At 45.5% G+C, this 14,731-nt stretch overlaps 1 protein-coding gene across 3 annotated transcripts; it reads left to right on the top strand.

The window, feature by feature from the left end:
* Nucleotides 1-185: 185 nt before the first annotated feature.
* Nucleotides 186-14,654, top strand: LOC115110039 (major vault protein). 3 transcript variants are annotated; one of them, XM_065011113.1, is made up of 17 exons: nt 186-299; nt 2,771-2,940; nt 4,876-5,071; nt 5,402-5,525; nt 5,955-6,086; nt 6,235-6,329; nt 7,069-7,305; nt 7,515-7,640; nt 7,867-8,070; nt 10,609-10,844; nt 11,080-11,277; nt 11,406-11,550; nt 11,745-11,956; nt 12,684-12,800; nt 13,165-13,291; nt 13,477-13,665; nt 14,013-14,654. In XM_065011113.1, the coding sequence occupies exons 1-17, from the start codon at nt 297-299 to the stop codon at nt 14,133-14,135; spliced, it is 2,634 nt and encodes an 877-aa protein (XP_064867185.1). In that variant the 5' UTR covers nt 186-296; the 3' UTR covers nt 14,136-14,654. The 3 variants fall into 3 exon arrangements, with proteins under 3 accessions (XP_064867185.1, XP_029491228.1, XP_029491227.1); XM_029635368.2 differs by having other exon boundaries at nt 7,864-8,070; XM_029635367.2 differs by lacking the exon at nt 2,771-2,940 and having other exon boundaries at nt 187-299; nt 7,864-8,070.
* Nucleotides 14,655-14,731: the final 77 nt, after the last annotated feature.

Here is a 14,731-nt window from a genome sequence, read left to right as displayed (position 1 = left end):
ATGTATGAAAGTAAGTGCTTTTTGGTCTTATTTTAAGGTTCGTCTTGTGCATGAGGTTGGCAGTGTGGTTAAGGTTAGGTTAAAATCACATTTTAAAGATGAGAAATTCTAGAAATAGGCGGGGTTTATGACTTTGTGTCTGTGGTAACTAGTGACGCCTCTTCTGCATAGCCAGGCACGCCCACCAACCCACTCAAAACACATACGCGCAAATAAAGTTGTTAAAAAAACAGACCATCTGGCTACAGACGTTTGCCAAGCTAGGAGAAGTGGAGAATCTGCTCAATTATTCAACAATGGTAAGAAACTCTCATAGCTACTCTAGATTAGTTAGTAGCCGTTCTGCCGAGAGGCGCAGAGGTCTAAGACACTGCATCTCAGTGTTAGAGGCGTCACTACAGACCCAGGTTCGAGCCTGGGCTATATCATAACCGGCCGTGATTGGGTCGCGGGGTTTAGGGTATGGCCGGGGTAGTCCGGCATTGTGAATTTTTTCTTAAGACTTGCCTAGTTAGATAAATAAAGTGCATGCTCTAGTACTGGAAAAAGAAACTTCTACAACGTGTGTTTGTGAAACAGAATGCGCTTTCAATTTAAAAAATAACATTTACATCTCAACTTGGTCCAATGCATTAAGCTTACATTTACATTCTGAACTTTTGGAATCTGTTCTCAAGACATTTCAAAAGTTGCTAATAAAACGCCTAGAACATAACTTCCAAATGAAAATGCGTCATACTTCCTTGGAGTTGACTGGTCACAGCACAGTGTCCGGTTTCCCAAAAATATCTTATTAAGGCTATGTTCATCGATAAACTTAGCCTTAAGATGAATTTGAGGACGGAATAATGTACTGTTAAAGTATTAGAACTAGCCCTTACAATAATGCTTTGTGTGCTATTTCCTAACTGTAAGGGAAACACCCATATCACCTGGTACGGAACTAACCGCAAAACAGATGCACTTTACCCACTCAAATAAACAATCTCATGTCCATATCTTTTACACCACTGATTGTAAATGCTTTATCTATGGGGTTCCTCCCTCCCTCTAAGCAGCAGAGATGAATGTTATGCTCTTTGACTCATTCTGCAACATTTTATTTTCCACTGTGGTGTTCAATGTAGGGCAAGCTATCTTTTCTACGGAAGTTGAATGTCAGGCTTAGATTTGACCCAAGTTGAAAAGGGGAGATTTATTTTGTAGACACTTGCACACTTCCATCTGAATTCCTGCCTCTAGAACACAGAGCATTATCAATGCAAAACATGTTGCTGTGGAGACAACAAACTTCACATGCCAGATGAGTTTAAGACCAAAAGCATGACTGATCATTGCAATTTGAAATCAGGACAGAATTTATGCATCCACTGCTGTCTGCAAATATATATTTGTTGTATACCATATGTGCTTTTGGTGTCATGGATGGGATTGTTTCTGTGAGATGGTGTGGGTGACGATGGTTACTGTCCCTTCACACCTAGTACAGTACACAGCGCACACCTTATACCTGCATGAGCTCAATGTAGACGCTATAGTACATGAGCTATGTTGTACTGTCCCTCTTGCTTGATAGTTCCTGAGTGGGTGGAGGCACTGTACAGTGAAATAGCAATAGTTTTGGGTGTGCCAGTTTGAAAGGTGTGTCTGTATGACCGATTTGTCATGTGTTTGGCACAGATGTGTGTACCTGGTGGGAGTGTCCATAGTTTTGCCTCGTATAAAGAGACCCGTACTTACTTTTGTTCTGTCAAGCCCCTCTGTGTATCTATTACCTGGCCCATCCAGTTTGCGTCAGTTGCCCCAGTAGTTGTTATCGTCAGGTGTATTTGCTCTCACGATTCAGGAGCGATGCCAACAAATGTATGAGCATGTCGGTTAAAGAACACTGTCTAAAGGGAATACTTTTCTCTTGAGTTATAGCATACACTCTGGTATAAAGAGTAATTCCCTCAACGCAGACAGTGGTGGAAAAAGTACCCAATTGTCATACTTGAGTAAAAAATAAAGATACCTTCATAGACAATTATTCAAGTAAAAGTGAAAATCACCCAGTAAAATACTACTTGAGTAAAAGTTTTAAAGTATTTGGTTTTAAATATACCAAAAGTATCAAAAGTAAATGTAATTGCTCAAATATACTTAAGTAAAAGTATAAATGATTTCAAATTCCATATTAAGCAAAACAGACTGCACCATTTTATTATAGCTGTCACCTGGTCAGTACCTTCAGATCAGAACCACTGGAAGAAGAGGCAACAAGGGGAGAAACATTTTGGACATTTAACAGACTCATCCAGAGGGACTTGCAGTCAGTGCATTCCACGTACGGTAAAGAAGGCTACAGTCAGGGGGAGGAGGAAAATGAGATTGAGATCCACACAATGAGTCAGGAAGTCAGTGGGCGTGTTCGACATTGCAGCTGACTTTAAAGGCGGGTCGAGACGGACTGATCTACAAATCACCTTGCATCATAAATAACTACTCAATGTTATTTGTAGGTCAGTCTGTCACAATTGACCTATGATACATCATGGTTTTGATGCTCTCGAACATGGCCAGCGTCACCTTTAGGCAGTAGGGCAGGCTATTTCAAGGGGCCTGTTCTGGAGGACAGAACTTTTCAGATAATCATATATCTGTTCTATAATCTATATCTTGTCTATCTGTCAGAATAGGAAATTGTGTCAGCTCTATTTCATTATGTTGTGGTACGTTTCACATCACTGAATTAGACCCCTGTTAACTCTTTCCACCCCGGCCGTTCCAGATGACATCCAAGAATGGCGGGAGCAGAGGCGGGATGGAATTTGTGGGGCATGTGGATGTGTCAATCATTCGTATTCCGCCCCACCACTACATCCATGTCCTTGACCAAAACACCAATATCGCCCGTGTGGAGATAGGACCACTCACCTACATCAGACAGAACAATGAGAAGTGAGGAAGTGTGTGTGTGTGTGTTTATCTGATAAGGTCTGCATGTAGTTCCCTAATTTGTAGTGCGATTGGTTGTTTTCAGTTTCTTCTAAGCCTCCTGATGCCAAACAAGCCATTTCTCTCCGTGGTTACAGCATCACACACTATTTGACAGCTCACTTCGAACGTTACCAACTATCAAGTTTTTAATGGCACCTTTTAGGTGTTTCTTTACAGGTTTAGGTTAGTCAACATATGCCTTGTACAAACACGTTTACACTCAGTTCCGGACAACCGTGTGATCACACTCTCTGTAGCCGATGAAAGACCTTTAAACAGGTCAACATTCACAAGGCCGCTGGGCCAGACGGATTACCAGGACGTGTAGTCCGAGCAGGCGCTGACCAACTGGAAAATGTCTTCACTGACATTTTCAACCTGTACATAACTGTGTGTGTAATACACACATGTTTCAAGCAGACCACCATGGCCCCTGTGCCCAAGAACACTGAGGTAACCTGCCTAAATGACTACCAACCCGTAGCACTCACGTCCGTAGTCATGAAGTGCATTGAAAGGCTGGTCATGGCTCACATCAACACAATTATCCTAGAAACCCTAGACCTATTCCAATTTGCATACCGCCCCAACAGATCCACACTGCCCTTTCACACTTGGACAAAAGGAACACCTACGTAAGAATGCTATTCATTGACTACAGCTCAGCGTTCAACACCATAGTATCCTCAAAGCTCATCACTAAGCTAAGGATCCTGGGACTAAACACCTCCCTCTGTAACTGGATCCTGGACTTCCTGACATGCCGCTCCCAGGTGGTAAGGGTAGGTAACAACACATCTGCCATGCTGATCCTCAACACGGGGGCCCCTCAGGGGTGCATGCTCAGTCCCCTCCTTTACTCCCTGTTCACTCATGACTGCATGGCCAGGCACGACTCCAACACCATCATTAAGTTTGCTGATGACGCAACAGTGGTAGGCCTGATCACCGACAACGATGAGACAGAGACCTGGCCAGGATAACAACCTCTCCCTTCATGTGATCAAGACAAAGGAGATGATTGTGGACTACAGGAAAAGGAGGGCCGAACACGCCCCCATTCTCATTGATGGGGCTGTAGTGGAGCAGGTTGAGAGCTTCAAGTTCCTTGGTGTCCACATCACCAACAAACTATCATGGTCCAAACACACAAAGACAGTCATGAAGAGGGCACAACAAAGCCTATTCGCCCTTAGGAGACTGAAAATATTTGGCATGGGTTCTCAGATCCCTAAGTTCTACAGCTGCACCATCAAGAGCATCCTGGCTGATTGCATCACTACCTGGTATATAGCAACTGCTTGGCCTCCGACCGCAAGGCACTACAGAGGACAGTGCATACCACCCAGTACATCACTGCGGCCAAGCTTCCTGCCATCCCGGACCTCTATACCAGGCGGTGTCAGAAGAAGGCCCTAAAAATTGTCAGACTCCAGCCACCCTAGCCATAGACTGTTCTCTCTGCTACCACACGGCAAGCGGTACCGGAGTGCCAAGTCTAGGTCCAAGAGGCTTCTAGACAGCTTTTACACCCCCCCCCCCCTTTTCTGCTGCTGCTACTCTGTTTATTATCTATGCGTAGTCACTTTAACTATACATTCATGTGCATATTACCGCAATACCGGTGCCCCCGCACATTGACTCTGTACCGGTACCCCCTGTATATAGCCTCGCTACTGTTATTTTACTGCTGCTCTTTAATGATTAGTTATTTGTCAAAAAATTACTTAACACCTATTTTTCTTAAAACATTGTTGGTTAAGGGCTGTAAGTAAGCATTTCACTGTAAGGTACCTGTTGAATCCGGGCGCATGTAACAAATAAAATTTGTTGTACAGAATTGGTGTCGATTAGTGTGTCAGTCACTAGGTGACTGTATCGTCCCCTCCTTTCCAGAGTGCTGTTCTCCCCCGCGCGAATGACCATGGTCCCTCCTCGCCACTACTGCGTGGTGCTCAACCCCGTCGCTCGCGACGACAACGGACAGGTGCTCTTCGACCCATCGGGACAGGCCAAGCTTCGCCATGCTGACCTGGAGATCCGGCTCACCCAGGACCCTTTCCCCCTCTACCCCGGAGAGGAGATCCAGCAGGTACTGTCTGTCTGTCTGTCTGTCTGTTAGCCGTCAGCGCTAAAGCCTAGGTGTTAGCAGTGCAGGGTGCTAATGCAAGTCTTCAGGTGTCCGAGCAGAGGTTACTCAGCACACAAGTGTGGTTCACTGAAACCCCTCCATTATGATCCCATTGAGCTAAAGCGTAGGCATTCACTTGGATAGATAATATAACTGTCTGGGACCTGGGTGCTAGCCCCGTTCTCCTGCATGCCACAACTGTGTTAGCCTGCGGAGTTAAAGCCTAGGCATTAGAAGTTTGGAGAGTTAAAGCAATTATGTTTTTTTCCCTCTGTCCCCACCCACTCCCAGAACATGACAGCACTGCAGATCGTCTACCCAGACACTGCTCTGCGCCTGCAGGCTTTGCTGGACTTTGAGGACGCGGGAGGAGAGAAGAGGGTTGCCGGAGATGAGTGGCTGTTTGAAGGGCCAGGTGAGTTCTCTGGGTTCAACTCCTAACACATCCATTACAACTTTCCTTGGGTCCTTTACAGTGGTCATATTAATATTGATCAATGCATATATTTTTTGGGACCAAATCAGAGCATTGTTTTAACGAGATAGCTAGTGCTCCTTCAATTTGTTTCTCATTTGACTTGCTGAAGTCAAATGATTCATCACGTGCACAGTTTACAGCAGGTGTAAAAGGTGCGGGGAAATACATGATTGAGAGCTCTCAACAGTGCAGTATAATACCAATATAATCAAAGTCCAAAAAAACAAGTAGTAGAAGAAAGTAGTATGCAAGAAACGTAGTATATTCCAAACGGTATGTAGTACCCGATTCTAAACACAGCCTGGTTGCCTAATAATGCTTCTTTAACCCCTGACCCCTAACCTCTGCCCCCACCCCCACCCATAGGGACGTACATCCCCAGGAAGGAGGTGGCGGTGCTGGAAACCATCAAGGCCACGGTGATCAGAGAGAACCAGGCCATCCGCCTCCGAGCGCGCAAGGAGGGCGTGGACAGGGGCGGAGTCCGCAGGGTCACTGGTGAGACACATATACTGTATTTAATATGTTTTATTGTACATATAATGTATGTACACAAGTAGCAGATGTATCGCTATCATACACAGACGTGTGCACACACCTACCTAGCTGAGTGATTCCCTGTGTGTGTGTGTGTGTGTGTGTCCAGGTGAGGAGTGGCAGGTGAGAAAGGTGGGGGCGTATCTACCAGGGGCTCATGAGGAGGTCCTCGACATCGTCAACGCTTTCATCCTCACTGACAAGGTAACACCTCTCTCGCCCTCACTTTATCTAGAACCCCCCCCCCCTCCTTCTCTCTTACACTTTACCTATCACTTACTCCCTCGCTTCTCTCTCCCTCTCTTTGACCTATCACTCACCTTCCTTCTCTCTCCTATCTCTCTTGTATTCATGCCAAAATGTGGGGCTCAAAACGGGTGGGGCTGCCCTGAATGACGGGTCGCCACTGGGCATGCAATAATGTATCCTAAATCAAGAGTGGGCCTATTATTTTTGCTTGCGTATATAGCCAACTCCAAAAACTCCGAGGAGGTTGTGAACTATGAATATGACACTCGCGTGCTTTTGAAAATAGGATTGGTATTATTTTCTATCTGTATCATGATGATCAGATCCTACGCCTGCTCTCTAACGAGGTGGAGTGAATGTTAGGAAAGGGCTGAAATGTGGATTTAAAAAATGATTGTTTCAAAAAAAACATTTTTTTTTAATATAACAGCGGTTCCACACATCCCCGTGAGAAAAATGTTATTTGTATTTTATTCTGTTATATTCTTACTATATAATATGTCTGACTGGATAGGTATGTCTGTTTTTAATAAACAAAACAACGGACTATTGATTTGAATGGCTGCACTGACCCGTAACATAGGCCTAATTAAACTCAATATGCTCTTCTATTCTTTTGAAAATACATTTTATTAGTCTTATGATGTTTCGTAGGACCTGCCTAAATGAGTTGATGGTTTCCCCCCACTCTCAGAAAGCACTGCACGTGCGAGCAACGCGGCCATTCCGTGACGCCGGGGGGCGGGACCGGCGCACTGGGGAAGAGTGGCTCGTTACCATGGCGGAGCGGGAGGCACACATCCCGTCTGTTGCCGAGGAAGTGGTGGGAGTGGTCAACGTGACCACGCTGAGCAGCCGTCAGTACTGTGTGATCCTGGACCCGGTGGGACCAGACGGTAAACCACAGCTGGGTCAGAAGAGGGTGGTCAAGGTGAGACTGAACGAGAGCTCCGTCTTTCACGCCTTTTGTGTGGTCACTTGTTTGTGTAGTCACTTGTTTGTGTGGTCACTCGTTGGTGTTTTACACACTTTTTGAGGAAGTTCAGTGACTTCTGTTTTGTTCATTAATTCACCTTTGTAGCTTTTAGTCACTTCCCCAATGAGCTTTCATTTAACACTCTCCTCTCCTCCACCTCCCAGGGGGAGCGTTCGTTCTTCCTGCAGCCAGGGGAGCACTTAGAGGAGGGCATCCAGGATGTTTACATTCTCTCTGAGGAGGAGGGCCTGGTGCTGAGGGCCGTAGAGGCCTTCAACGATACACAGGAGGTGAGGGAAGGGTGGAAGAATTGAAATGCAGATGGGAGGGGACACAAATGCACCTTGGTCAAATACAACGACGGTCCTAAACAGGACTGTCTGGTTTGGCTGGTACACAATCCATTCAATGTACATTGGGTGCTTTCACACTGTCTCACTCTTTCTCTCTCACTTTCCCTCCCTCTCCTTATCTCTCTGTCCCTCCTCTCTCTCTCCCTCTCCTCTCTGATAGCAGGAGGAAGAGGAGGATGAGGGGGAGGAGGAGAGGGCCAAGCTCTCCCGGAGGGGTGGAGTCCAACGTCGCCCCGGTGACCGCTGGATGCTACGCGGACCAATCGAGTACGTCCCCCCGGCTGCCGTGGAGGTGATGCTACGGCGACAGGCCATCCCATTGGACGAGAACGAAGGGATCTATGTCCGAGACATCAAAACAGGAAAGGTGAGTTTTTACCCAGTGGAATGTTTGAAGACAGGGGCTACGTCCCAAATGGCAACTTGACCGTTAAGTTTAGGCAATCATTTTGGGATAGGGTTAACCTGAACATGACAGTACATTTTTTCACATGAATTCCGACTGGGTCAGGAAAGGGTTAAGGTTTGAGATGTGCCTAGCACTGGGATTGAACCGACCATCTTCAGAGCTGTTGCTCACAGTTTAACGAGATGGTAATAGGTGCTCACATTGCCCCTAGTGGACAGTATCCCTCCTTGTCTTGTGGAACAGGGGCCTCATTTATTTACTTACAAAATGCACCCCGACATGTGCGTGCTCCAATTTCCACTCAACATTTGGCATTTTTTTATATTTAAAAAATCTTGACGTGAGAATGTGCTCACCTCCCCGCAAACTTTAGACCATGCGTATGCACATCTGCTAGTGGTTGAAATATTGTATTGCAAGTGAGTAGGCTATTTTGTGCAAATGTGGGATATGGTGAAAATTAAAAGCAGGAAAGAACAAACAAGAATTCAGCCGTTTGCCATTACTGAGAAGAGCAAAAATCATTTGAATTATTAAAAAATAATTAAGACCTATAAATCATTTTATTTTATCTTAACAACCATTGCAGAATAAATTCCTCATCTTTTCTGGCTGTGCTGAGTTCATATTCCTGTCGTAGCCATACAACCAATTACCATGTCTCTCACTTAATTGGACCTAGTAGCCAGGTGTAGACACTGTTTCAGAATTCAAACGTTCTGCTGACAGGTCCAAAACCATTTTGACACCGTCCTTTGCGGTGTCAAAAGGTTGAATGGAGGGCGTTTTCCAGGCTGCGTTTTAATGCTTGTTCACGCACGCAGAGTTTTACAACCGGTCTGATTTTATAACGAGAAACATGCATATTTATAGTATGGTGTACGCCAAGTACAACATTTTTGTATGTGCGCCGATTAAAAAAAATATATATATACTTTTTTTTAATATATTTTTTTAATTTTATTTTCAGAAATGGCACATGCAGAAATGTTGTGACATTTTAAGCAACGATTAAACGTCTAATACTGCAGTGGATCTGGTGTGACCTGGCTGATTCTCTATAGTGCTTGGGCACCTGACTGTCAAACACTTTTTGCTTTCTTTAATAATAAAAAAACATTGCCTGTAATTCCACATTGTTTCTTCAAAGGGGAAATCCATATGAACAGAGTACAACTATTTATTAGGTTCTGCCACAAGAAATTATATTCAACTCGAGTACTCAAATGATTAGAATTTATTTTTGAACACAAGGCCAGAAAACAAAAGTGTGCATATATCTATATGCCAACAGTGTGCAACAATGGCTAATTTATCATAACATTACAGATAACCAATCCTAATGGCTAAATTGCCCCATATACAGTATATTCAGTCAATTAAAAACTGCCATTAAGATTAATTTATTGAAACCGTAATATCAACTGGTTATATTATATTGTGGAACACAATCTTCAAAAGGCAGTAGCCTCAGCAGTTGCGCTTGCTTGTAGAAGCCTGTGGCTGTTCAATGGCATAGCCTTGTTTTTGTTAATTTAGCAGACAAGATGCTCTTGTTTCCCGAGCCCTTATCACAGTCAAGACGCACCTATTTTATAGTAATTTAACAGAATAAAATAGAACAACGCTACAGCATACAATGTCATTCTAGATGATTCTGGGCTTCCAACTTTGTGGCCACAGTTTGGGGAAGGCCCTTTCCTGTTTCAGCATGACAATGCCCCTGTGCACAAAGCGAGGTCCATACGTAAAATGGTTTGTCGAGATCGGTGTGGAAGAACTTGACTCACCTCAAATCCATCGAACAACCTTTGGGATAAATAGGAACGGCGACTGCGAGCCAGGCCTTGTCGCCCAACATCAGTACCTGACCTCACTAATGCTCTTGTGGCTGAATGGAAGCAAGTCCCCGCAGCAATGTTTCAACATCTAGTGGGAAGCCTTCCCAGAAGAGTGGAGGCTGTTATAGCAGCAAAAGGGGGACCAACTCCATATTAATGCCCATGATTTGGCAATGAGATGTTAAAACTAGCAGGTGTCCAGACTTTTGGTCATGTCGTGTGTTTGATGCAATGAGGGTAGAAATGGTTTTTATTTGGACGATTATTACTTATAGAGCAAAGCAGAACTGTTTCATCGAGCTACAAATATCCTGTGATTTTTTTTTTTTCATTTTGCGCGTACAGACAGCGTGGCCACATTATAACCGCGAAGCGCCTGCGGTCCTCTCGCATATGGGGCTCGGTCAGGACTGTTACTTTTGTAACTGAATGAAAACAACATTTTTAACTGATTTTAATGTTGGGAAAATATATGGTGCAAATGCAGAATGGTGTTAAATGCCTCTAAACAGCTTGGGGAGAAATGATTTCAGATTTAATCATGTAATACTAGGCTTACTGTAGGGGGGACATTTAGGACATACACTAAAACACCTGATTCAAATGATCCAGGGAATCCATTCACCCCCCCCCCCCATTGGCTGCCTGGCTCTAGGTCCGTGCTGTGATTGGCCACACTTACATGCTGACGCAGGACGAGGAGCTGTGGGCGAAGAATCTGCCTCAGAATGTTGAGACCCTCCTGACCTCCACAAAGGATCCCCTGGCTGACCGCTCGGACCGCAGAAAGGAAGTGGAGATGACGGCCCGGGACAAGACTGAGGTGGTGTCCTACAGGGTTCCCCACAACGCTGCCGTGCAGGTCTATGACTACAGGGAGAAGAAGGCCAGGTAAACATGGCTGACAGGCAGACGGACGTGGAGGGACAATGACACTGGCCCTGTCCAGAAACAACCCATAAAACTAGTCTGCATTCCAAATGGCACCCTATTCCCTATATAGTGCACTACTTTTAACCAGAGCAACATTGGGCCCCTAGTGTTAACTTTTCCCTTTCGCCCTCCCTCTCTCTTCCCATCCCCTCTCCTCTCTTTCCCTCTCTCCTCCCTCCCTCCCCTCTCTCAGGGTGGTGTTTGGGCCAGAGATGGTAATGTTGGGTCCTGATGAGCAGTTCACTGTGCTTTCCCTGTCGGGGGACAAGCCCAAGAGGACCAATGTCATCAAGGCCGTGTGTCTGCTGCTGGGGCCGGACTTCTTCACTGACATCATCACCATAGAGACGGCCGACCACGCACGCCTGCAGCTGCAGCTCAGCTACAACTGGTAGGGTTTGTGGGGGGGGGGGTGCGTATGTGTGTGCTTGAGAATCCTCTGTGATTTGGTCTGTCTCTCTGTGTCCCTAGTCTAGTCTGTAGGCCAGCTGATGCATTTAATCTCTCACTCACTCACAGGCACTTTGACCTGAAGTCTCCCACGGACCCATCCCAGGCTGCGGCTCTGTTCTCGGTACCAGACTTTGTGGGCGACGCCTGTAAAGCCATCGCCTCCCGCGTCAGAGGAGCCGTCGCCTCCGTGCAGTTTGACGACTTTCACAAGGTCCGTCCACACACTTCGGTCATCTAAATCTGCACACTTCTTCCTTTTCAACACACTTTTTAAATTCTACATGGACTCCAGCCCTGAGCGGTTGTAGTTTAGGTAGGCCTATGGAAACGGCAAGCCAATTGATTCAAAGACAACAATAACACCCCCACGCTTTAACCTCTTCTTTAACGCCCTCCACTCTACAGAACTCCAACCGGATCATCTGCTCCTCTGTGTTTGGCTTTGATGACAAGCTGGCAGTGCGTCCCAGCCTGCGCTTCCACCAGAACAGTCTGGTCATCAGCAGTGTGGACATCCAGTCAGTGGAGCCGGTGGACCAGAGGACCAGAGACTCCCTGCAGAAGAGTGTCCAGCTGGCCATCGAGATCACCACCAACTCCCAGGAGGCTGCCGCACGGTAGGACACAAGATGCGCGTGCACACACAGGGGGGGGGGGGTTGATTTCCCCCTCTGAAGCCATCGAAGTTCAAGGCCGAACATGGTAATGCAGGAATTGTTTGCATAAAATAGGATCCCCCCCATTATAGTGAATGGAAAAATGTATATCTTTGTATACAAAATTTGAAGACAATCATGACTTCTAATACACTAGATATATTTACTTGAACCGATTTATTTTAAAATCTCATTACAGAAGTTATAAGAATCATTTGTTTGCTAATGGCAGCCTACAGTACACCTGACTGCCTTCAACTTTAGTTATTTAATGAGAGTGGGCAGCACTGAGCTAGCCTGCAACTTACTTCTTGGAGTAGCTCAAGCTGCACATGTTATGTCTCCATGAGACACCACCTTAAGACTTCATTTGGCTTCAATGCGCCTTCACATAGGAATGAATGGCTCGTGATCGATGGCTTTGTCCATATGTCATTGACAAACACGCATGTGCACACACACACTTACAGGAGCAATTCAGGTTAAGTGCCTTGCTTAAGGGCACATTGACAGATTTTTCACCTAGTTCGGCTAAGGGATTCGAACTAGTGACCTTTTTGATTACTGGCCAACCCTCTCAATTGCTAGGCTACCTGCCACCAGACAGACACACAGAGTTCATCTTCAGATTGGGTTGTTTTTGCCAATTGGGTAAGTGTTAACTTCTCTCTCCCCTCCCTCCCTACAGCCATGAGGCAGAGCGTCTCGAGCAGGAGGCACGTGGTCGTCTGGAGAGGCAGAGGATCACAGACCAGGCGGAGGCAGAGAAGACCAGGAAAGAGCTGTTGGAGCTGGAGGCCCTCAGGTGACCATTAATGCTCTGCCGCTAACACTAACGAATGTTAGCATCGCTTATGGGAAATGTAATGGTAGGGGGATAGCATTAGCATAACGCTAACACATGTTAGCAACGTTGATGGGAAAATGTTATGGCAAGAGACTAGAATTAGCATGGCTAGAGTTAGCATCATGCTGTTCTTAGTAGTGTGACTGTGAAGTTGTATCGAGTAAGATTTTAGATCAGAGATCCTAACATAATGCTATTGTGAGTTGTGTGAATGCGGAGGTTAGATATGTGGCGCTGGGGTGAAGAGGTTTCCCCAAGGTACAGCACTAGGATCAGTTTTTCCAACCTTAACCATCTAACAGTGTGTCGTTGTGTGTTGCAGTGCGGCGGTGGAGAGTACAGGGGCAGCCAAGGCAGAGGCCCAGGCCAGAGCAGAGGCAGCCTATATCCAGGGAGAGGCAGCAGTCAACGAGGCTAAACTGAAGGCTGAGGCCCAGAGGATTGAGGCTGTATGTATCCTCTTGCTGTGTGTTCTACATGGTTTCATTCTGAAACAACCAGTAGTTCACCTGTAATTGCTGACCTGTGTGTGTGGGTCTGTTTTGTTTGATGAATGTTTGAAGGTGTTCTACATTGTGTAATTCTGAAAGGTTCACATACTATGTGTAGCTGACCTGTAATTGTGTGTGTGCAGGAGGGCGAGCTGAACCGTCTGTCCAAGGCGAGGGAGCAAGAGCTAAACTATAAGTCAGAGATGGATCGTTTGGAAGTGGAGAAACAGCAGAAGCTGGCTGAGATCGAGAGCAACCGCTTTAAACAGCTGGTGGAGAGTATCGGCGCCGACACCCTGCAGGAGATGGCCAGAGCCGGCCCCGAGCTACAGGTACATAACTCCTGACACACCGTAACACTGTCATATTTGTGCGACACAATACATTTTGTCTGAATAAAAATGGCACCTGGAGAATCCTTGAGCTCTTTGCTCGGGTCAGAACCGTTCTGTAACGTTTTACTTTACGTTTCACAGAGCAGGTCTGTCTTTCTCCCATCCAATCTCAATTTAAATAAATTACCTATCTTAGCGTGACAAAACATGATCAGGATGTATAAGACACCGTTTAAGATATTGGAACTGGAACACTGGATCTTCTTCAATCAGTTATACCGGAAAGGAACAATTATCATATTTGATATATAATCTCTCTCGCTTTTTGTCCTCCCCTCCCCTAGGTCAAGCTGCTCCAGTCTCTGGGTTTGAAGTCCACCCTGATCACAGACGGCTCTTCTCCCATCAACCTCTTCAGCACGGCCAACGGCCTTCTGGGAGCTCTATCTCAAAGCCCGGGCCAGTGAGAGGAGGAAGAGAATAGGAAAAGGAGGAGAATGTCAACAAGAAGAGAATGTCTAGTCTGAAAGCATCCCCTACAGATGTGGGATTTCTGGTTGTCCATTTATCCATGTCTGATGTAGTAACTGACCATTTAAGGAGATGACATGGGCGACTGTACTGTGGTGATTATTCTGACGTGTGTGTGTGTGTGTTATACAGCTGTGTGTCTGACTAAAGACGCCTTTTTTTTTTACTCATCTGTTTGGTGCCGTCGATGCCATATAGTGCTGTCCAACTCCATGTGTTGCATATCTCCACTAACCGGAATGCTTGATAGTAAAGGAATCTTTCCTTGTTTGAGGTTTATGCAAATTTCTTTCATTCATTTCTTGGTCCATTTATCAAAGAAATGAAATCATGAACTTTCCCCAAAACATTGAGTGCCAATTATTCCGTTTGTGTGTACAGAAAGAACATGGATACATCACACACTGGATAATGTGTCTCAATCTATTTGAATAAATCATATTTTTTGCAATGACCACCATGCATCGAAATCTTCATCTACAGTTTGTTTAGCTTATTCAGTAGTAACTAATAAAAACAACATTAAGCCACA

This window comes from Oncorhynchus nerka, linkage group LG26 (assembly GCF_034236695.1).
Source record: "Oncorhynchus nerka isolate Pitt River linkage group LG26, Oner_Uvic_2.0, whole genome shotgun sequence".
Taxonomy (NCBI): domain Eukaryota; kingdom Metazoa; phylum Chordata; class Actinopteri; order Salmoniformes; family Salmonidae; genus Oncorhynchus; species Oncorhynchus nerka.
The sequence above is the reverse complement of the archived record's forward strand: the minus strand, read 5'-3'. Positions and strand labels throughout refer to the sequence as shown.

Excerpts from the sequence above, each read along its gene's own strand:
- LOC115110039 (XM_029635368.2), top strand. Across the intron at positions 8,071-10,608 it reads GAGACATCAAAACAGGAAAG|GTCCGTGCTGTGATTGGCCA; the intron begins GTGAGTTTTTAC and ends GCCTGGCTCTAG. Across the intron at positions 12,801-13,164 it reads TTGGAGCTGGAGGCCCTCAG|TGCGGCGGTGGAGAGTACAG; the intron begins GTGACCATTAAT and ends TGTGTGTTGCAG.